The sequence below is a fragment of the Thalassophryne amazonica genome, chromosome 4 (assembly GCF_902500255.1).
Source record: "Thalassophryne amazonica chromosome 4, fThaAma1.1, whole genome shotgun sequence".
Classification (NCBI taxonomy): Eukaryota; Metazoa; Chordata; class Actinopteri; order Batrachoidiformes; family Batrachoididae; genus Thalassophryne; species Thalassophryne amazonica.
Genome location: NC_047106.1, coordinates 57,994,226 through 58,018,384, shown reverse-complemented (window position 1 = coordinate 58,018,384; position 24,159 = coordinate 57,994,226). Strand labels below are relative to the sequence as shown.

Here is a 24,159-nt window from a genome sequence, read left to right as displayed (position 1 = left end):
GGGCGAGGATCAACACTTTGTGAACATGTGCATGAAAAAAATAGTCCATCAGTTTAAGAACAGTGTTTCTCAATGTTCAATTGCAAGGAATTTAGGGATTCCATCATCTACAGTCCATAATATAACCAGAAGATTCAGAGAATCTGGAGAACTTTCTACACGTAAGCGGCAAGGCCGAAAACCAACTTTGAATGCCTGTGAACTTTGATCCCTCAGGCGGCACTGCATTAAAAACCGACATCATTGTGTAAAGGATCTTACCCCGTGCGCTCAGGAACACTTCAGAAAACCACTGTCAGTTAACACAGTTCGTTACTACATCTACAAGTGCAAGTTAAAACTCCATGCCATGGAAAGTGAAAGCCATACATCAACATCCAGAAACACCACTGCCTTCTCTGGGCCCAAGCTCATTTGAAATGGACAGACGGTGGAAAAGTGTGTTGTGGTCTGATGAGTCCACATTTGAAATTATTTTTGGAACTCATGGACATCGTGTCCTCTGGACAAAAGAGAAAAAAGACCATCCAGAATGTTACCAGCACAAAGTTCAAAAGCCAGCAGTGTGTCAAGCCCCGTTTACACATAGACGGTAAGAGTTCCCGGAAGCGTCCTGGAAGAGTTTTTGGCCGTCTTAAGGATCAAACGCCATTGTTAACGCCGGCACTAGGGGGCGTGGCTTAGTTCTGGCTTTACCGGGAATCGGCGAAAAAATTATTCAACATGTCGAATAATTCCGGGAGCGCTCCCGGAGAATTTGCGTGATGACGGAGACAACGCGAACAACGGCGTTTGATACTTTTTAATCGCCGTTTCATCCTGCCCCTTCCTGTAGTGCCGCAGTTTACACCACTGTAATTGGCGACCGGCGTTGTATCCCTAATCAACGGCGTGTAAAACGGCGATAGAGCCCACATCGGCATCCTCAAGGGCATTTTAACCAGCGACAGAGGCAGACAAAACGGCGGCGCTAGCAGACAGTACGCCGTTCTAAACGCCACCTCCTGGTTAAAATGCCGTTCCAAACAGCCGATAGGAGGCGGTCAGTATAAAAACGCTAGCGCGCTGCATGCAGGCCTCTCACTCGCGGCCAGCTCCAGATATTTTTGCAGAGAAGCTCCAGTATGCCTCCTAAAAGAAAATTGGCAGCGGCAAGGACTTACCAAGAGGTCTGGTTCAGAAGCAGAGGGGAGGCCTGTGGTGGAGGGGGAAAGGGAAGGAGAAGAAAAGGCTGATCTCCCTCCCCCTGCAGTGACAGAGGCATGTATTCCTGCTGCTTCACTCTGGGGGCGGTACCTATATGCAAAAGTTCCTGGAGTAACGCAGGACTTTTATCAGGTTGTCATTATGGGCTCTTGTGAGTAGAATTTTGAGGGAACTCAATTTTGCAATAAAGCTGTAACAACAAAATGTGGAAAAAGTGAAACGCTCTGAATATCTTCCAGATACACTGTAGCTTGAAGGTGTCGATTTTGGAGCAGGGACTTTTTTCTTGATTGGCACCCTCTCAGTCCATGGCGATTTAAAGCCCACTTCACTGTGGACAGTGACACTGGTGTTGCAGCAGTTTCCAGCTCATGGCAGGCCTGAGCCTCGGTGGTTTCTGGGTTGTTCCAGAACATCCTAGCCAATTTCCTTTCATCTGAGGTGAGAGTTTAGTTCTTCTTCCACACCTTGACAAAGTGGTGACACATCAATCTAACTTATACAGTAGTGTTCAGAATAATAGTAGTGCTATGTGACTAAAAAGATTAATCCAGGTTTTGAGTATATTTCTTATTGTTACATGGGAAACAAGGTACCAGTAGGTTCAGTAGATTCTCACAAATCCATCAAGACCAAGCATTCATGATATGCACACTCTTAAGGCTATGAAATTGGGCTATTAGTTAAAAAAAAGTAGAAATGGGTGTTCACAATAATAGTAGCATCTGCTGTTGATGCTACAAACTCAAAACTATTATGTTCAAACTGCTGTTTTAGCAATCCTGTGAATCACTAAAATAGTATTTAGTTGTATAACCACAGTTTTTCATGATTTCTTCACATCTGCGAGGCATTAATTTTGTTGGTTTAGAACCAAGATTTTGCTCGTTTACTAGTGTGCTTGGGGTCATTGTCTCGTTGAAACACCCATTTCAAGGGCATGTCCTCTTCAGCATAAGGCAACATGACCTCTTCATGTATTTTGACATATCCAAACTGATCCATGATACCTGGTATGCGTTATACTCGTATAGGCCCAACACCATAATAGGAGAAACATGCCCATATCATGATGCTTGCACCATCATGCTTCACTGTTTTCACTGTGAACTGTGGCTTGAATTTAGAGTTTGGGGGTCGTCTCACAAACTGTCTGCGGCCCTTGGACCCAAAAAGAACAATTTTACTCTCATCAGTCCACAAAATATTCCTCCATTTCTCTTTAGGTCAGTTGATGTGTTCTTGGGCAAATTGTAACCTCTTCTGCACGTCTTTAATTTAACAGAGGGACTTTGCGGGGGACTCTTGCAAATAAATTAGCTTCACACAGGCATCTTCTAACTGTCACAGCACTTACAGGTAACTCCAGACTGTCTTTGATCATCCTGGAGCTGATCAGTGGGTGAGCCTTTGCCATTCCGGTTATTCTTCTATCCATTTTGATGGTTGTTTTCCATTTGCTTCCACGCGTCTCTGGTTTTTTGTCCATTTTAAAGCATTGGAGATCATTGTAGATGAACAGCCTATAATTTTTTGCACCTGCGTATAAGTTTTCCCCTCTCCAATCAACTTTTTAATCAAACTACGCTGTTCTTCTGAACAATGTCTTGAACATCCCATTTTCCTCAGGCTTTCAAAGAGAAAAGCATGTTCAGCAGGTGCTGGCTTCATCCTTAAATAGGGGACACCTGATTCACACCTGTTTGTTCCACAAAATTGACGAACTCACTGACTGAATGCCACACTACTATTATTGTGAACACCCCATTTTCGACTTTTTTTACTAATAGCCCAATTTCATAGCCTTAAGAGTGTGCATATCATGAATGCTTGGTCTTGTTGGATTTGTGAGAATCTACTGAATCTACTGGTACCTTTTTTCCCATGTAACAATAAGAAATATACTCAAAACCTGGATTAATCTTTTTAGTCACATAGCACTTGTTGTGAAAGTGTAGTGACACGGACCCACAACAGGGGGCGTAAATGAACGGACAATGGATAAGCCAAAAGTACAATTTAATGTTGTGAATTGCACAACGACGTACAGACAATAACAATATGGTGGACTGTCAATTATACACCAGGTGACGTGTGGGCAGGCTCGACGATAGAAGACGCCTGGCGAGAGAAGAGCCGGATCCCACACAGCTTCCACTGTCAACGGAGCTGAAGAACACCGGAGCCGCCAAGCCCTGCGCCCCAGGTGGCCGCTGTCTTCAGCAGTCAGACCCGGTACTGCTGGCAGAGAACAGAGACAGTCCTGATGAGTGTGAGGTCGCACACTCAGTAATCCCACAGTCTGTATTCAGTAAGGAGGGAGAACCTCCACCTCCAATCACACACTCGTGCAGCTCCTGAGATAACCACTTATCTGGGTGGGGTGTGAGGCGAAGCCGTCGCAGTCCACACCAAACGCCAACTCCGCAGACAGGGTATCCATCCCAGGAAAACGGCTGCAAAAAGAGATCAGACTAATACTCGAAGTTAAGGTTTAGCAGAGAATTACCTGATTGGTAGTTGATTTCTCGGCGGGGAGGTGGAGTTGCAGTCCGGCCTTTAAGGTGGTGGTGATGATGTGGATGAGTGACAGCTGATGCTGATGACGAGTAACAGCTGTCACTCCCGGTTGCTATGATGCCCTCTCATGCTTGAAGCCCGCACTTCAAGCAGGGCGCCATCTGGTGGTGGTGGGCCAGCAGTACCTCCTCTTCAGCGGCCCACACAACAGCACTACTATTATTCTGAACACTACTGTATATTATAACTTATTATAACTTATATAACCTATAATTTTTTGACCTGATGATCTTGGAATCTGCAGTTGATTAGAAATGGTTCCTTCTTAACAACCTTCCAAACTTGTTTAATCTACAGTTCTCCTTCTTAGACCTCCCTGAGTTATTTTGACTTTCCCGTTGTTCTGAGCATTGGTCAGTCCCGTGATTGTTGTCAAACATGTCCTTTTCATGCTGACAAAGAGAAACTGCCACTTCGTCAATCATGATGAAGAAGAAGAAGAAGAAGGGCCTTTATTGTCATTGTACATACATACATACATACAACATTTGTCCTCTGCATTTAAACCATCCTAATTACAGTTAGACACAATCAAGCCACGAGAAGCAGTGGGCAGCCACAGCCCGGCACCCACACAACTCCACACAAAAAGGAGCAGATGAGAAATGATCCCACAACCTTCTTACTGTGAGGCATCAGTACTAACCACTAATCCACTTGGCTGCCCTGACGAGGACTTAATAGACCTTCACTTTGTCACATGAAGAAAACATTGTAGAAACACTTATTAAAAGACTTAAGTGAATGTATGTATATTTTTGAGCCTGTACGTATATACCTTGTGTGTGGATGAGAAAGGATCCAAATAAATTCAAAGTTGTGCACCCAGTTCTTGTTTTTGAAGTCATTAATGATGTGTGCTGTACAATCATTTCACCCTGGGAAACGTTCAAAGACATCATTAACAGACTGAAGTTACCATGACATTCAAACCCATGATGCATGTACATAAACTTCTGACTGCAATTGAATATGCAACCGTGTTCAAAACTGTTCTACTCTTCCACATTTGGCACGATTGTCTGTGCTGTGAGATTGCAGAGTGAAGCAATGTTGTGTCTGACAGAAAAATACCCCTCAGCCACAGGTTGCAGTTACCGTACATACACAGTGAAAGTGAACTGAAGGCCGGTGACGTTGACCTTCTTTTCAAGGTCACACCAATGGTGACACCTGCCAAATCCTTTGCCGCAATGTTGCTCAGCACCTATTGCTCACAGAAACTTCATATTTGATGGGTACATGCTTTGGAGGAGTACTTCGCATGGGTTCGAAGGCCGGTGACCTTGACCTACTTCTAAAAAATTACCAATAGTTGTATTTGTTCGAAGTCTAACAATTTTTTATGGTCACTGTTGGCCAGATCCTCTAAATAAATATAATGACAATCTCCAATGTTTCCACTGTGTATCCCAGTTTACATCAAACACATGAGGGTTCAACCAAATACCTACCCCACACGTACATATTACTGCACTTTACATGGAAAATAGTCCTGTGCGCGGGGCATTTCGTGACGAATGTCTCTACTTCTGACTTCAGTGTGATTTGATTTTGAAGTCATTTATACCAATCAATCACAAATATTTCGCTGATCAGTATATACTTTAAATCATCCATCTCAGCTTCTTAGTTGTTCAGATATACAAAAAAGGGTGTTTTGGGACCATGTTGTCCTTTACCTTGGCTTTTGAGCAAACTACTCCAAAATCTAATCGCATCTGTCCAAGTAATATTCCAACCAAGTTTGAAGGAAATCTGTCCAGTCCTTTTTTTTAGTTATCTTGTCCACACACACACACACACTGCTAAAAACAGTAACCTGCTTTCACTGCTTAGCTGATGCAGTGGGTAATGAAATAAATATCAGGGCGCTTTGGTGGCCGTGGTCCACTGGTCCACTATGACAGGTTGGTGCCAGTCCTTTCACTTAATACTACAGCACTGTGCACCTCCTGCACTCCTGCTTAAAGGTGACGACAGAGGAGTCATGTGATTCTGCTTAGTTGATATTATGATAATAACAGATCTATGAATAATGAAGTCAGTAGACCCCAACATTTCTTTCCCTCTCTCTCTCTCTCTCTCTCTCTCTCTCTCTAGGTCCCAGCCTGCTGTTCATCATTTATGCAGAAGCCATAGCAAACATGCCAGCTGCCACATTCTTCGCCATCATCTTCTTCCTCATGATCATCATGTTGGGTCTGGACAGTACGGTTAGTTATTTCACTTTGCTGTCACTTTGGCTGCTCTTTCGCTGGCGGATTCATTATCCTGCTTAAAGTCGGCCATCCCAGTCAGCCTTCTGTCTGCTAAATGTTCTGTGCACCTTGTCATAACTTCTCCTCTTTTTCTAATCGAATCTGGATGTTGCTCCATGCTGATCTGTAGCTATAAATGGCACAAAGGCTTAGTGGTTAACACTCATGCCTTACAGCAAGAAAGTCCTGGGTTCGCTTCCCGCCCTCTCTGTGTGGAGTTTGCATGTTCGGCATGGTTTTCCTCCTGCAGTGAAAAATGCTTATTTAGGGTCTGCTGCTTTCCCTGCCTCTGACCAAGGTAGCGTCTCCACATCTAGAGTTGGTCCCCGGGCGCTGGACTGTGGCTGCCCACTGCTCCTAGTGGTTGGATTGTGTCTAACTGTAATGAGGATGGTTAAATGCAGAGAACAAATTTTGTTGTATGTATGTATTATATTTTCTATGCACTCTATATATATGTCTTTATTCATTTGCCTCATTTTCGCTGTGGTTCCAGTGGCTCTGTCAAGGTTCAGGGTATTATTGTCCACACTGTTCCTTTCTGGATAACAGGCGATGACAGCACTGTGATATCACTCTCATATCACTGCTCTGTGGTGATCTTGTCTCCTCGAGCCTGTGTTTATGTGCTTTGAAGCTGCCACCTGGCGCGACCATGAGCCTCTTATCATGTCGAGATAATCAGTGTAGAATCAGCGGCGGTGTTGCCATGCTTCTCGTTTTATGACTGAGGATATTGCTGCAGGCCGAGCGCACATGCTTTTATGTTGCATAGCCTAAATATTTGTTTTCTTACTTACAATCTCAGTGAATTTTAGACTTTAAATATCGCTGTTTGGATGAAGCACAAGTCTTACTGTTGATGCGATCTCACAACTCACACATGACATCATACCAGTCTTTGTCTTTATTTTGAAGGAAAAAAAGGGCTGTTGCGGTGTTTTTTTATTTTTCTTTGCAGCACATAACTTGACAAGTCCTCATCCTTTTCTTCTTTTTCCCCCCACTTCTCTTGGTGTCCTCTGACCTCCAGTTTGCAGGTTTGGAAGGGGTGATCACAGCAATGCTGGATGAATTCCCTCATATCCTGGCTAAAAGACGAGAGTGGTTCGTTCTGGGCCTGGTGTGCGTTTGTTACCTCGGGGCTCTTTCCACACTTACATATGTAAGTTGCATGCAGAGGTTCAATAAATAAAATTTTTGACGTAATCCTTCAAAGCCAATATAAAGTGAAACTTGATCTAGAATCCAGATCTGGATCTGAATCACTTCCAAAATTTAATGGAGTCTTCCTTGGGCTAATATCTGTCAACATCCCTGCAGTAGTTTTGACATAATCTTGCTAACATACAGACAGACAGACAAATAACTAAATAAATGCACATGATTTTATTATGGCCTTGGCAGATGCAAGAAAAGATTTTGAATGTTCACATCTTAGTAAGTTGATGACTTACAAGATGTTAGTACAAAACTGTTCACAGTTTGATAAACAGTTGGACATAGGTTGACCGTGTTTTTTAAATAATCAGTTTGATCACAAACCTGGAGAGGCAGCATATAATTGATCCTGTCTTAAATAATAATTAAAAAAAAAACTTAAAAACACAATTGTTTTGCATAAACCAAAATGTTTATACAAAACTATTTTGCATAAACATTTATGAGTAGAATGGAGGTAAAATGAAGATGTTAGAATAACTTGAAAAAATGAAATTATATGGCTACGTATTAACCCTGAAACCTTTGAATTAAGTTGGCTCCACTTAACCTTGTGGAGGACAAAGCAAATCAGGTATACAAAGTCAGTTACCAGAATGCTTTGCAAAACCTGAGTTAGTCTGTCATCTTGGAAGTCTCCATATATTATAATAAGGACAAACTGTTTGCATTTTGTTTAACTTTGGTAGACCAGATCAGCACAAAAAGCAAGTTTGTTTTACTGATGTAACACACTATAATATCCGTCTGCCAGCTTCTGGAGATGTCTGGTTTGTTACAGGAAATAATCACATGCGTAACTAAAGCATTGTGCTCGTTGAGTGCAAACCTCCACTAACACTAGTTTCTAATTCCACAAATTTTTACCTTGGAAGAACTTGTCAAGGTGCTTTTCATAAGCTAAAATATAATACAAATTCTAATCCAATTACATTTTTTCCGCAAATCTGATTGGTTAATCGTGTGAGATTTCAGGCCATATAATATTGGGGTAACAGTGGCAAAATATTCGACCATTTCACATTTGGATGTATTACTCCATGCCCTGACTGGTGTTCTGACGAGATGTCATTCCTGTCCTCCGCACAACTGCGCATGCACAATATTGTTGGGACACAGAACTGTTGATTTATGCGACTAGACACACAATTCAACAGAACACCAGCTGCGCACTGCTAGCTGTTAGTGCTGTTAGCTGAGAGCGAGAGAAACCCGCGTACCGCCGCTGCCACTGAAATGGGTGAATTTAAGTTACCACATGAAAGTATTGATATGGATTCTGATACAGAATTACCGTTTCACATTTGATGGATTGGATGGATTAACCCTAACCCTGACCACTGTTGGAGTGACGCTGCCTCGGCTCGATGGTAAGCCTCGCCAACCGAATTACCTACAGAAAAATAAACCGTGCAAACAATGGAATTGAATTAGAATGGAAATAAGCCCCTTGTGTCTGAAGATTTGCAGATGTTCATGCTGGTTATACGGTCGCAAATAGCTGTTTTACGTGACGCCGGTAAAGCTCAGTTTGCAATCGTATAACCAGCATGGACGTCCACAAATCATCAGACACAACAGGGTTATTCCCTAAATATAGATCAAAAGGGCTTTGAATGTCAAAATCAAATATCTGCTCAATCTGCAATATACACTCAACAAAAATATAAACGCAACACTTTTGGTTTTGCTCCCATTTTGTATGAGATGAACTCAAAGATCTAAAACTTTTTCCACATACACAATATCACCATTTCCCTCAAATATTGTTCACAAACCAGTCTAAATCTGTGATAGTGAGCACCTTTCCTTTGCTGAGATAATCCATCCCACCTCACAGGTGTGCCTTAGACTGTCCACAATAAAAGGCCACTCTGAAAGGTGCAGTTTTGTTTTATTGGGGGGGGGATACCAGTCAGTATCTGGTGTGACCACCATTTCCTCAAGCAGTGCAACACATGTCCTTCGCATAGAGTTGATCAGGTTGTCAATTGTGGCCTGTGGAATGTTGGTCCACTCCTCTTCAATGGCTGTGCGAAGTTGCTGGATATTGGCAGGAACTGGTAAACACTTTTGTATACGCCGGTCCAGAGCATCCCAAACATGCTCAATGGGTGACATGTCCGGTGAGTATGCCGGCCATGCAAGAACTGGGACATTTTCAACTTCCAAGAATTGTGTACAGATCCTTGCAACATGGGGCCGTGCATTATCCTGCTGCAATATGAAGTGATGTATGACACAACAATGGGCCTCAGGATCTCGTCACGGTATCTCTGTGCATTCAAAATGCCATCAATAAAATGCACCTGTGTTCTTCGTCCATAACAGACGCCTGCCCATACCATAACCCCACCGCCCACCATGGGCCACTCTATCCACAACATTGACATCAGAAAACCGCTCACCCACATGACGCCACACACGCTGTCTGCCATCTGCCCTGAACAGTGTGAACCGGGATTCATCCGTGAAGAGAACACCTCTCCACGTGCCAAACGCCAGCGAATGTGAGCATTTGCCCACTCAAGTCGGTTACAACGACGAACTGGAGTCAGGTCGAGACCCCGATGAGGATGACGAGCATGCAGATGAGCTTCCCTGAGACGGTTTCTGACAGTTTGTGCAGAAATTCTTTGGTTATGCAAAACCGATTGTTTCAGCAGCTGTCCGAGTGGCCTGGTCTCAGACGATCTTGGAGGTGAACATGCTGGATGTGGAGGTCCTGGGCTGGTGTGGTTACACGTGGTCTGCGGTTGTGAGGCTGGTTGGATGTACTGCCAAATTCTCTGAAACCGCCTTTGGAGACGGCTTATGGTAGAGAAATGAACATTCAATACACGAGCAACAGCTCTGGTTGACATTCCTGCTGTCAGCATGCCAATTGCACGCTCCCTCAAATCTTGCGACATCTGGGGCATTGTGCTGTGTGATAAACTGCACCTTTCAGAGTGGCCTTTTATTGTAGGCAGTCTAAGGCACACCTGTGCACTAATCATGGTGTCTAATCAGCAATCTTGGATATGGCACACCTGTGAGGTGGATGGATTATCTCAGCAAAGGAGAAGTGCTCACTATCACAGATTTAGACTGGTTTGTGACCAATATTTGAGGGAAATGGTGATACTGTGTATGTGGAAAAAGTTTTAGATCTTTGAGTTCATCTCATACAAAAATGGGAGCAAAACCAAAAGTGTTGCATTTATATTTTGTTGAGTGTAGATCAGATGTGGATCAAAGTCATTCTCATTGTCACAAATGAGAGCGACTGAACCACTTTTGATTGAGATATAAAGCAAAATGTACACCAAATGGACTTTTCAATATTAAATTCAAATGTCCACAAAATCCACAATCTGGATCAGATCCCAGAGGTGTCAAATCCAGCTTCAGAATGTAAAAAGTCCAGCTACATATTTGTTCCATCTTCCCAATAACCTGCTGATTGTAAATTAGTTCAGCTCTTCAGACAGGTGGATGAGCTAATTGTTGAGATCACCTGTTTTAGGTGCACAGGTAGAAGCAAGACATGGGAGGGTTTTTACTTTCTGAAGCCAGATTTGACAGCTCTGTCAGATCCAGATCAACTTCAAAGTTTCACTAACAAGCAACCCACTGGGTGGGTATGGTGGCCACCAAGGCACTGCTTCCAATGAATATTTTGGTTATTATCCGAATCAGGAATGAATTTATTGCCAAGTAAGTTCTCACATACAAGGAATCTGATCTGGTGTCATTGATGCCTAACAATAATAAAAGAAATACTTCTGTAAGAACTAATAGGCGCAATAAACAACAGTAAAAAGAAAAGGAATGAAAAATACTTCTGTAAAAAGTAAAGGAGTCAAATAGACAAATGAGCAAAACTAAGTTTTAGATAAATATGGTGGAACGGAGCTGTGCAGACATGCAGATGAACAGTATAGGAGTGGGGAGGCAGGGTAAATGGGGGTCTCTGGCATTATTTATAAGTCTAGCTGCGGACAGAAAGAAACTGTTTTTGTGTCTTGAGGTGCAAGCAATAATCCATTTAATCAATCCTAGCAATTTCTCAAATCTTCGGTTTCCCTTCACATACCTACAAAAAGCTCATACCAATAAATGGCTCATATTCTATCTTTACTTTTGCTGCTTTGTCTTAGTTTTTATTATGAACCGTAGTGAAAAAATTATTTTAAGTAAGATTGCAGCAGTCCCAGTTATGCATTTATCTCAATTCATTTAAATTTATTTATATAGTGCCAAATCACAACAATGCTTCACATGTGTAATGTTATGTGGGCCGCTGAAGAGGAGGTACTGCTGGCCGACCACCACCAGAGGGCGCCCTGCTTGGAGTGCGGGCTCCAAGCACGAGAGGGCGCCAGACCCAGAAGAAGTGACAGCTGTCACTCATCGCACCAGCTGTCTATCATCATCACCATAAAGGTCGGACTGCAACTCCACCTCCTCGCCGAGAAATCGACTACCATTGCAAAGGTCATTTCTCTGCTGACTGACACTTTGTGTGTATAACCTGAACTTCTGTTGCAGCCGTTTTCCTGGAGTGTTGCCTTATCTGGAGGATTGGCGTTTGGTGTGACAGCGACGGCTTCGCCTCACACCCCAACCCAGATAAGTGGTTGACCAGGAGCTGCACGAGTGTGTGTGATTGGAGGTGGAGGTGCTCCCTCCTAACTGTGTTTGGACTGTGGATTACTGAGTGTGCGGACTCACACTCATACATCTTATCTCTGCTTTCTGCCAGCAGTACCAGGGTCGACAGCCGAAGACAGAGGCCACCTGGGGACTCGGGACTTGGCGGCTCCGGTGTTCTTCAGACCGTTGGTGGTGGAAGCCGTGTGGGACGCGGCTCTCTCGTCGGGGGTCTTCTATCTTCGAGCCTGCCCACACGTCACCTGGTGTTAATTGACTGTGCAAATTCTGTGAATTTAGTTGTGTATTATCACAACATTAAATTGTTACTTTTTGGCTTACTCATTGTCCGTTCATTTGCGCCCCCTGTTGTGGGTCCGTGCTACGACACCTTCACAACATGTAAGGTCTAACCTTACCAACCCCCCTGAGCAAGTACACAGGCGACAGCAGTACGGAAAACTCCTTCTAGTGTTTTTGAGGAAGAAGCCTCAAGCAGACCAGACTCAGAGGAATGACCCACAGTTGCAAACGTTTTACAAAAAAATGGAAAATATTATTGAAGTCAATGACAGATCATTTATGACCGTATTTCAAACATTTCTTCTCAATTAATTAGACAAATCATAGTTTCAAATACTGTAGAAAAAAGAGACCTAGGTGCATCTTGGAGCAATTTTGAGATTTCAAGCATCCTTCATCTCCTTGTTTCCTTCGCTAGGGAGGAGCTTTTGTAGTGAAGTTGTTTGAGGAGTACGCCACAGGCCCTGCCGTCATCACTGTGGTCCTGCTGGAAGTCATCGCTGTGTCCTGGTTCTACGGTCAGTAGCAGCTATGACATTAGTTATCATTACGAAGGTCATGACCTTGTTGTTAATGGCAGCTGAGGACTGAAATGTGCAACTAAGTATTCAGGGAATCACAGTGAAGAAAAGCAGCAGGACAGTTGTATTTTCCAGTTTGGAAGTTTCTTTCAACGCTTCCAATATTTGACAAATGCTACAGTCACACTAAGGACTAACTATACAAAATGTATTTGCTGGTTTTGTTAAATTTTGGAGAACTGGAAGTTTGGTGATACAGGTAATGTGTTGTCAGTGTGCCCTGGACAGACATACAGGCTATTACAATATAGTAGCTTCACCTCCCCTCAGGAAATAAAGGTATTTGAACACAGCAAGTACTGATTTTTCTGTCACCACAGTTGTGATCATCTGCTGATTGTGAATGTTCCAGGTACCAACCGTTTCTGTAACGACATCCAGGTCATGCTTGGCTTCTACCCTGGTTCCTTTTGGAGAGTCTGGGTGGCCATCTGTCCCTGTTTTCTGCTGGTGAGGCTCACTCACACATGCACATAGGCACTCGCACACTCACACGCATTTGTACACGTTTAGGTCGTACCAAAAGATGTACACAGAGCACAGATAAAGGAGTGTACCTGACTTTTTCCTTTTGTCTGGAGCAGGCGCACATTCAGAAGCAGGCATAGAGACAAATACTCAACAACCATGTATCTGAAGAAGCTGGGGGTTGACCAACATGGTTGAGGGTCTGTAATAACGCTGGTTGCACCTGTTATAAGTGAACTCTGTTTATTGTGTTTTTTTTTCCTGTGTCCAGTTCATCATTATCAGTTTCCTGGCCTTTCCACCAGAGGTCAGGTTGTTTGACTACCAGTACCCACCATGGACCACCATCCTAGGCTACTGCATAGGTGTGTCTTCATTCATCTGTGTGCCTTCTTACATGGTCTACCACTTACTCCATGCAAAAGGCACATTCAAACAGGTACTGCATTTCTTGTTTCTTTATTTTATTTATTACCTTTTTGAGCACTGTGGTAATCACAAAAATGGCAACTCATGTCCCACAGAAAGCAAAACTGCATTTTTTTTTTTTCAAAGCGTTGACTTTAGCAGGTGATTTTACTGAAGAGGTCTACTGAATGACTGCTAATTACTGAAATCACCTGTTGAGGTGAGTGCTTGGAGTGAAAACAGGCAGGATGTTGAGCCTTCATGTCACATTATTGACCCTGTCCTTTTGTTTGTCCAAAACTGTTCCTTTAGAGTTCATGTGTTCCTTTAGTGTTCAGTTTTGTGATCTTCAGTTTTGTGTCCACAGGGCCTCCTCTGTGGACACAAAACTGAAGATCAGAGGAGCAAGGAACAGATCTGGGAGATCTGACTTACCAGTATTTATTCAAGCATATACTGTACATGTTCAAAAGCGGTAATGATCATTTTATGGTACACACACACCACCAGCACTTTGTAAATAGCCTTATTTAGACATACTCACCTCTCATAGACACATCCATATTCTCTGAGGAATCTGTAGATTGAAAGATAAAGCTTGTTTAATGGTTTCCATTGTACTTGTAGCAAGGTTGCTGAGCAGTGTGCCACATGTGACAAAAATGCAGTAATTGGGCCATGGGGCAGGTGTCAAAAGTGAAGGGAGGCAATGAAGATGTGCATTTTGTGGTTTTTATATTTGTGAGAGAAAACATCTCAAGTCACCCTGTTGATGGTTTTATTATTATTATATTATTATTATTATTATTATCATATGGCAGAGCGGTGGCTTAGTGGTCCTGGGACACTGCCTGGTTCTTTCTGTGTGTAGTTTGTATGTTCCCCGTGTTCGTGTGGGTTCCTTCCAGGTGCTCAGGCTTCCTCCCACTTCCAAATACATGCAGGTTAGGTGAATTGGAAACTTTAAATTGACTCTAGGTGGGAGCACAGATGTGTTTGTTTGTCTGTATGTGGCCCTGTGATAGACTGATGTCCTCTCCAGCGTATACTCCAGTTCTGGTCTCCTCTTTCACTGGCTTCTTGCTCACGCATTGTCTGACTTTAAAGATATAGTGCCACTGTGTTTTTTTAAGGTTTAAGTCATTAAAAAAGAGTTTTCTTTGGCACCAGTATAATTTTATTCCTTAGTATTTAGATAAGGGATTCATAATATGACACTGCCAATGTGATCAAAATTCATGCTGTCTGGAAACAATTTAGAATTTCAATCCCTGAGGGGAGGAAATTCAAAGGGTCAGATACTATGACCAACATTTGGTAGATTTGGAAGTGATTTAGAAAAAAGGTTATGGATGTGAACGTAAGATGGGTCACAGGTAATCTCACTTCCGTCTGTAGTTAGTCTGCATGACAGCAATGAAGAAAAAGACAATATTCACTATGGAATTTCCCACCCAAATAAATATGTCTTCTTCATTAAAATGAGCTTTAATTTTGCAACATGTTGCAAAAATAATCCTAGATTATAATGCTTGGATTTTGTTAGAAAATACATTTTCTAAGTTTTGTGAAATTTGAATGGCCCTATAGCTTTAAGGTTTTGTTATTAACATATAAAATTCTTCATGGACTAATGCCCTCATATTTGGTTGATTTTATTTATACCATGTGAACCTGGTTGTGCTGTCTGTTCTTGGGATCTAGGTTTGTTGTGTGTTCCAAAGGTGAAGAATTACGCTGGTTAAAGGGTCTTGTCTTATCAGACACCTTTTCTATGGAACAGTTTTGTTGTGAAAGTGTAGTGACACGGACCCACAACAGGGGGCGCAAATGAACGGCCAATAGATGAGCCAAAAAGTAACAATTTAATGTTGTGAAACGTGCACAACGAATATACAGACAACCTCAGAATATAATTACAGTCAAATCACAAAGGTGACGTGTGGGCAGGCTCGAGGATAGAAGACGTCTGTCCTGAGATGAACCGGAACCACACGATTTCCTCCACCACCGAACCCAGAGAATACTGGAGCCGCCAAGTCCCGAATTCCCAGGTGATCACCGTCCCCGACTGTCGGATCTGGTACTGCTGGCGAGAACAAAGATAGTCAAGTGTGGGTGTGTGTACACCCAGTAACAATAACGGTGGGAATGCCACCTCCACCTCTCACTCAATATGCTGATGTGTTTGCAGTGATCCCTCAGAGAAAAAGAGTGCCGTCCTGCACTCACTCAGCTTCCACAAAACAAGGAACCGGTACGCCTGCAAACACTCACAATGTACAGATTACAGATAAACACAAAAAGGCTGAGGATATTACCTACAATGAAGTACGATATCTCGGCAACGAGGTGGAGATGACGTCTGGTCTTTATGGAGTGTGATGATGAAGAATGTGTGACAGCTGTCAGGAATTAATGAGTGACAGCTGTCACTCCCGGCTGTGTCTGTGGCGGCAGCGCCCTCTCGTGCCTGAAGCCCGCACTTCAGGCAGGGCGCCCTTTGGTGGTGGGCCAGCAGTACCTCTTCTGGCGGCCCACACAAGTTTGCCAAATGTGATAAGACAATCTGATTCTCTGGATGCATTTATATCTAAATTGAAGACGTATCTTTTTTTCTGTTTCTTATAATTGACACTGATTTAGTGGTTTTGATTTGCACCTTTACCCCTTGTTTTAATTGTTTGAATTGTAATTTCTTGAACTTTATTGTTGTTTTATCAAATTTTTACTTCTTTGCTGTAAGTTGTAATCAAATGTCTTGTATTTCCTATGTTTTCTGTTGATGTTTTATATTGTTGCGGTTGCCAGAATGGATGATCACTCATCTGAGTTGGGTCCACTCTTTCGGACCCTGCTCTTGTGACGTGCATTGAGACAACCTGTGTTGTGATTTTGTGCTATACAAATAAATCAAATTGATTGTATTGAATTACCCACCTCTCAATGACTGCTGGGATCGGTTCCAGGTCCCCTGTGACCGTTAATTGGAAGAAGCAGGGATAGAAAATTAATGAATGTGACAGCGGTGTCATATGAATATTATCAGTTATCAAGTTGTTCACCAATGAATATGACTTTATACACCCTTCAGAAAACCATATGGTTTTCTGAAGGTATGTGATTTTATCATAGGTAATTTTTATCATAGGTATATGATTTTTTCATATACCTATAAATGATAGATGTTGTATGGTTTTCTGAAGGGTGTAAAAAGTCATATTCATTGGTGAACAACTTGATAACGATTTTATCATACGAGGTCTGTTACAAACGTATCCAACCTTTTTATTTTTTTCAAAACCATATGGATTTGAATCACGTGTGATTGCATCAGACAAGCTTGAACCCTCTTGCGCATGCGTGAGTTTTTCCACGCCTGTCGGTTGCGTCATTCGCCTGTGAGCAGGCTTTAAGTGAGGAGTGGTCCACCCCCTCAGCAGATTTTCATTGTCAGGAAATGGCGGAATGATTTAGGCTTTTTTTCCATCAGAATTTTTTCAGAAACTGTGAGAGACCTCCAGGTGGACACCGTTCGGAAAATTAATATGGCTTTCAGGGACGATTTTATGGGGATTACACAGATTAAGGAGTGATCCAGACGGTTTAAAGACCGCCCACAACTGCTGAGAGCGCGGCACGCTCCCAGCCCCCATCGACAGGCTGACACCCCGCTGGAACAACCAGATCATTTCCAACGTGAAGGCTTTGTTGATCCGGGACCTCATCTGACTTTCACATAAAGGCTGAAGATGTGGACATCAGCACTTTTTCGGTACATTCCACCGTTACAGGAGTTTTTTTCATGGAAAGAAAAGCGGAGGGACGCGCCACGGAGCTGTTCATTACGCGGGACAAAACCACCTCGGTGTTGGTCTCACAGGATGGCTTAAAGGTGGATTTCAGATGGATTCCGGTTGCTTTTCAGTCGTGTGATTATCTGATTGTGATTGTGCATGAGCTGGACATGCCCCAACATGTCCTGGAAGGCTTCATCACGGCGACGCGCGGAATTCCTCTGCAGTCTGTCTCAATGTGCCGAAAAAATGCTGATGTCCACTCTTTTCACAATTCCTGTGCTAGTCAGACGACATATCGGATCAAGACAGCGTCCAGTTTAGAAATGAATGGCACATTCCACTGTTACCGGAGTTTTTGTCATGGAAAGAGGACACTCCACCGACCTGAAGAGGACAAAGCACCTTTTTCCGGTCGAGAACCATGGCCTTGGATTTGGAGGTGCTGATTTTCATCCCGGATGCTTCACACTCGGCTGCAAACCGCCCCAGTGCACGCTGAAGGTCCTGATTTGACGAAGTCAACAGAACCACATCATCCGCAAACAGCAGAGACGAGATTCTGTGGTTCCCAAACCAGACCCCCTCTACACCCTGGCTGCACATACAAATTCTGTCCATAAAAATAATGAACAGAACCGGTGACAAAGGGCAGCCCTGGCAGAGGCCAACGTGCACTCGAAACAGGTTTGACTTACTACCGGCAATGCGAACCAAGCTCCTGCTGCGGTCGTACAGCGACCGGATAGCCCTTAGCAAAGGACCCCAGACACCGTACCCCCGGAGCACCCCCCACAGGGTGCCCTGAGGGACACGGTCGAACGCCTTCTCCAGATCCACAAAATACATGTGGACTGGTTGGGCGAACTCCCATGAACCCTCGAGCACCCGATGGAGGGTGTAGAGCTGGTCCAGTGTGCCGCAACCAGGACGAAACCACACTGCCTCCTGAATCCGAGGTTCGACCATCGGTCGAATTCTCCTTTCCAGTAAACAGTGCTGGTGGAGAGCTGCTTCCGCCTCCTGAGGCGTCGGACAGTTTGCCAGAATCTCCGAGGCTGACCGATAGTCCTCCTCCATGGCCTCCCCGAACTCCTCCCAGACCTGAGTTTTTGCCTCTGCGACCGCACGGGCTGCGGCACGCTTGGCCTGCCGGTACCTGTCAGCTGCCTCTGGGGTCCCACCTACTAACAAAGATAAGTAGGACTTCTTCTTCAGCTTGACGGCATCCCTTACTTCCGGCATCCACCACCGGGTTCAGGGATTGCCGCTGCGACAGGCACCAGAGACCTTGTGACCACAGCTACAAGCGGCCGCATCAACAATGGAGGTGGAGAACATGGTCCACTCGGAGTCCATGTCTCCAACCTCCCCGGGATCTGGGAGAAGCTCTCCGGAGGGGGAGTTGAAGACCTTGCTGACAGAGGGTTCCACCAGTCGTTCCCAGCAGACCCTCATGATACGTTTGGGCCTGTCAGGTCTGACCGGTTCTCCCCTCCCAGCGGATCCAACTCACCACCAGGTGATGGTCGACAGCTCTGCCCCTCTCTTCACTCGAGTGTCCGAGACACATGGCCGAGGGTCAGATGATACGACGACAAAGTTGATCATCGACCTCCGGCTCAGGGTGTCCTGGTGCCACGTGCACTTATGGACACTTGTGCTCGAACCTGGTGTTCGTGATGGACAAACTGTGACTAGCACAGAAGTCCAACAACTGAACACCACTCGGGTTCAGATCGGGGAGGCCATGCTTCCCGATCACCCCCCTCCAGGTCTCACTGTCGCCGCCCACGTGGGTGTTGAAATCCCCAGGAGAACAATGGCGTCCCCAGTCGGAGTGCTATCTAGTACCCCTCCCAGGGACTCCAGGAAGGTCGGGTACTCTGCACTGCTGCTGCCCGTAGACCGAGACAACGGTGAGAGACCTGTTCCTGACCCGAAGGCGTAGGGACGCGACCCTCTCGTTCACTGGAGTGAACTCCAACACTTAAACTAATAACCACTGATAGGAATAAAAATGTTAAAATAAATTTATTAACAGTTATTTTTTTCAGTAACAGGTAATCTGACTAATTTCCAGCGAGTTTCCATATTTACAATAGCATTATCATTATTGACGTTAAAATGCGGTGCGTTGTATATTTAAAGCCGTTTCCATCCATAGACTCTCAGCAGAGCTGCAGTTTTTTTATTTTCTTTTTTTGAGGAGAGGGAGGGCTGAGGCAATCGCATAACAGCCAGACAACTGGCCTGAATTTGGGCAGATACTGGCCGCCATTTAAAGTAGGAGTTCCCACTAGTGACCTTACACCTGCTTGACCTGGTGCTGGTTACATGACACGCGATAATGAATATGGCGCGATAGTTGAGGCTGACGGACTGTTTGCCGTGTATTACTTCAGAAGATCATGCAGTTTTGTTGTAAAACTAAGTATGCAGTTGTGTTTGTTTCTGTTGAGGAAAATTTGAAAAATGAGGTCAGGGAATTCCTTTTGCAAACTACCAACAGGAGAGTAGCGCCGGCCACACCCCAAACTGACCAAAGTGAGGTAGCCCAACAACCGGCCTGAATTAGTGAGGAAATGGAAGACCGCAGGCAGCGTACTAGTTAAGGCCCGAAGTGGCAGGCCAAGAAAAATCTCAGATAAGCTGAAGCAAAGGATGGTGAGAACAGTCATAGTCAACCCACAGACCTGCCCCAAAGACCTACAACATGATTTTGCTGCAGATAGTGTCTCTGTGCATCATTCAACTATACAGCGCACTTTGCACAAAGAGATGCTGTATGATGCTACAATGTAGAGGAAGCCTTTTCTGCATACATGCCACAAACAGTCGCTTGAGATGTACTAAAGCACATTTGGACAAGCCAGTTTCATTTGGAATATGGTGCTGTGGACTAATGAAACTAAAATTGAGTTATTTGGCCATAACAAGGGGCGGTATGCATGGCTGAAAAAGAACACAGCATTCTGAGTAAAACACTTTCTACCTACAGTAAATTTTGGAGGTGGTTCCCTCATGCTGTGTGGCTATGTGGCCAGTGCAGGTACTGGGAATCTTGTTAAAGTTGAGGGTCACTGGATTCCAGTCAATATCAGCAGGTTCTTGAGAACAATGGTGATGAATCAGTGACAAAGTTGAAGTTGCGCCGGGGCTGATATGCTACAAGACAACGACCCTAAACACTGCTGAAAATCTACTAAGGCATTCATGCAGAGGAACAAGTACAATGTTCTGGAACTGGCCATCTCAGTCCCCAGACCTGACTATTATTGAAAATCTGTGGTGTGAGTTTAAGCGGGCTGTCCATGCTCGGAAACCAACAAACCTGAGATGTTTTGCAAGAAGAATGGTCCAAAATACCTTCAACCAGAATCCAGACTCTCACTGAAAGCTATAGGAAGCGTTTAGAGGCTGTTATTTCTGCAAGAGGGAGGATTATTATATTGATGTGTTTTTTTTCTGTTGGGGTGCCCAAATTATGCACCTACCTAATTTTGTTTACAGAGATTATTGCACACTTTCTGTAAATCCTATAAACTTCATTTCACTTCTCAAATTTCGCTGTGTTGTCTGCTATATGAATTTAACTGAAATTGCTGATCCAGACAACCAATGATTTATAAAGGAAAATCATGGAAATCATCAGCGGTGCCCAAACTTTACATACAACTGTATAACGCCTGAATAGAGACTTGTCATTTGATTGGTGGGTGATGTCATGTAATATGGATTATTCATACCATTTGCCATTGTATTCCATTTATCGTGCAACTTTGATTCATTTAGTGTGCAAGTGGTCTCTGCATTTTGTGCTATTGCATGCCACCATGTGCTCACTAAGGGTGCTGATGGTTTGCTGCACTTGCATGTAAGAAGGTGTAGACACTTAAAAACAACAAAGGGACCCCAGTTAACCCTGAATTATGATAATTATTCATTTAATTTCTTGGACCTTACAGAATCTTCCTTGCTGTTTAAAGAGGTGTTTATCTTGGTGTTGACCCACTGAAAATCAACAAGGTGACGAATTACTGAAAAATATTTTGTTTTTTTTTAAATAACTTCATATAAATATAAAGTAAGCATTAAAACTGACAAACAGAAATGTTTGACTAAATGGAATATGTACGGTCGGTAGGTCGATAGATATGTTGATAGGTTGGCAGGGAGTTATGCCTATGTTGTAATTCTAGGGTGCTTAAAATGTAACCCCTTTCTTTTTCTTTAACTTCCTATTAACTCAAGCTTCTTTGTACTTTTTTCCTTCTTACCCATCTTTTTGGTGTCTCTTTCCCACTTTTCACTCTGAGTTTGTTTTTTCCATCTGTCCTGTGCCTGGTGCTTGTTACTTGTGTTCTCCATATGGCTCCCTTTCAAACTTATCTCTGATCCCCAAACACCCGTCCCCACTCTGTCTTCTCCCTCCAGCCGCCAGGTGTTGCAGGTCCACCTTTCCCCAGGTCTTCACCAGCTGGGTTCTGTCAGCTGGCAGCTGGCCCTCTGCCTGCTCTTCATCTTCACCATCGTCTACTTCAGTATCTGGAAGGGAGTCAAGACGTCTGGAAAGGTAACTAGCAGGGCGCCTGCATGGCTAATGGAGATGTCAGTTAGAGAGTGGATGGATGGATGGAGGCACAGATGGAGAGAAAATGTTTGCTGTTGTCATCTCTTCATCATCATTATCATTTGTCATCGTGAGTAAGCAAGTTGGTTAGAAAGACGGTGTCAAATTTCAAATATTTGTAGTTTAATCTTCATCATCTGTGTGAGTCTTTCCACAGGGCGATGTTCATCTGTTTCTCTGTTAACCTAAATTTAGCACACAAGGTTTGCACTTTGAACCTCTAATAAAAGACTATGGCAATCTTAAACGTAAATCAAACATGGTATGCCTACAAGCAAGTTCACATCATGAGTCCAGCTATGGATAAAAACTTCTTTTCAACTAAAGTAATTCATGCATCCATAATGCATGAAGTAAAGTACTTTATGAAAACAAAAGCCACTGAGATCAAACATGTATTATAGAATGTGGCTGAACAGAAAGAATAATCCATTAGACAGCCATTCAAAGGGCCCTATCTTACACCTGTTGTAAAGCAGTGCACAGCGCTTGTGTTGTTGCTAATGCCCATCGAGGCAGTTGTCATTTCATCATGCCCATCCCATGTTCTTCTGTGTGCACTCATCTGTGTAGCCACAGGCACGTTGTTCTTAAAATGAGGTTGTGGTCAGGTGCAGTTCCGTCGCAAAGCTATCATGAGGTCGCAGAAACCGACTCAAACACTTTATTTTGCATGTAAACAGCATACACTGTTTACATATTGCAAAAATCAGATATGCTTTGCATAGCCAGACTCATAACACACGTACACTTGTGCTTGTTTGGCACATTAAACTACAACAGTGGGCCTGCATTGGGGCTGGCCATGAGATGGTACAGAGGCAGCAAAGTGTGTGTGTTGGGGGCGGGGTGCTCCTCATAAGATACTTTACAGATTGTGCAAATGGACAAAGATGAGAAAGAGGTCTTGTGATGCTTCACCTCAAGAGGTTGTGGTGTATGAGTCTGATGTTCTCCCTCATGTGCATGCAGAAACCTTTCTTTGCCAGAAAACCTCTCTCTTCTGTGTTTGCCATCTCAATAGCAATGCTTCAGTTGTTGGCACACTTGTGTTTTCAAGCAATGAACACGTGACATTCTGAGGCTATGCCAATAACACACCCACAGCTAATTGAGTGATGACATGCAACCCCTTGCATTCAGATACACATCATTTAAATAGTAAAATGGAGTTGGATGCACCTGCAATGCATTTGCAGTATGTACGATAGACCATCAAGATCGGGCCTGACAGCACTGTTCTCACTCTCACTGATATGTTTCTCGTGAGGTTACAGTCTACAAGCGTGACAAACCCGTTGTCCCAGATGTGATCTAATGTGGTTTGATGGCATAACATACATTGACATGTGCAAAAACAACCATAGTACACCACAAGATGGCACATCTGTAAAACCTCCTGATGATGTCACAGCAAGGGATCACCAAAGTATGTCAAAGTTTGCAACAGAAAAAAAAAATTTTTTTTGGAACATCTTATAATTCGTGCCATGGTTAAGTTCATGGCGCAATGACAGAACATCCTGGTTCATCTCACACACGCTGTCTAAAGTTTTCGGAGGTATGAACAAGGTTTCAAGCCATGTCTTCCAGTATACATGCAGCATCTGTAAAAAGAACCGTGCTTGACTGTTGTTCCCTTCTTCTTTATCAGGTCGTGTGGGTGACAGCCACTTTTCCTTATCTGGTTCTTCTGGTCTTGCTCATCCGTGGAGCAACTCTCCCTGGAGCGTGGAGGGGGGCGTGGTCTTTCTATCTCAAACCGGACTGGCAGAAACTGCTCAGCACTACAGTATGAAGATTTCTCCCATTTGTTACCAAAAGATCTGCACATGAACCATTCACTGTTTGAATAAACACAGGCTCTCGTTGTTTTGTATTGCCACTTCTCTTCATCCACATTTATTTTTGTCTTCCCATGGCTTTCCTTCATCCTTCACTCCCCCAGTGTGGTTGATGCAGCAGCACAGATCTTTTTTCCTCGGTCTGGGTCGGGGTTTGGTGTGTCCTTGCCTTTGCCAGCTACAACCCGTTTCACAACAACTGCTACAAGTGCGTTTTTTTCT

At 43.7% G+C, this 24,159-nt stretch overlaps 1 protein-coding gene across 1 annotated transcript in view; it reads left to right on the top strand.

Annotated features, from left to right (window-relative positions):
- Positions 1-24,159, top strand: part of slc6a4a (solute carrier family 6 member 4a) — a 103,438-nt gene that overhangs the window by 61,526 nt on the left and 17,753 nt on the right. Inside the window, exons 9-14 of the mRNA XM_034168763.1 lie at positions 5,890-6,002; positions 7,081-7,212; positions 12,625-12,724; positions 13,140-13,237; positions 13,527-13,694; positions 21,898-22,036. Coding sequence (XP_034024654.1) covers positions 5,890-6,002; positions 7,081-7,212; positions 12,625-12,724; positions 13,140-13,237; positions 13,527-13,694; positions 21,898-22,036 — 750 coding nt within the window. The remainder of the gene's footprint in view (positions 1-5,889; positions 6,003-7,080; positions 7,213-12,624; positions 12,725-13,139; positions 13,238-13,526; positions 13,695-21,897; positions 22,037-24,159) is intronic.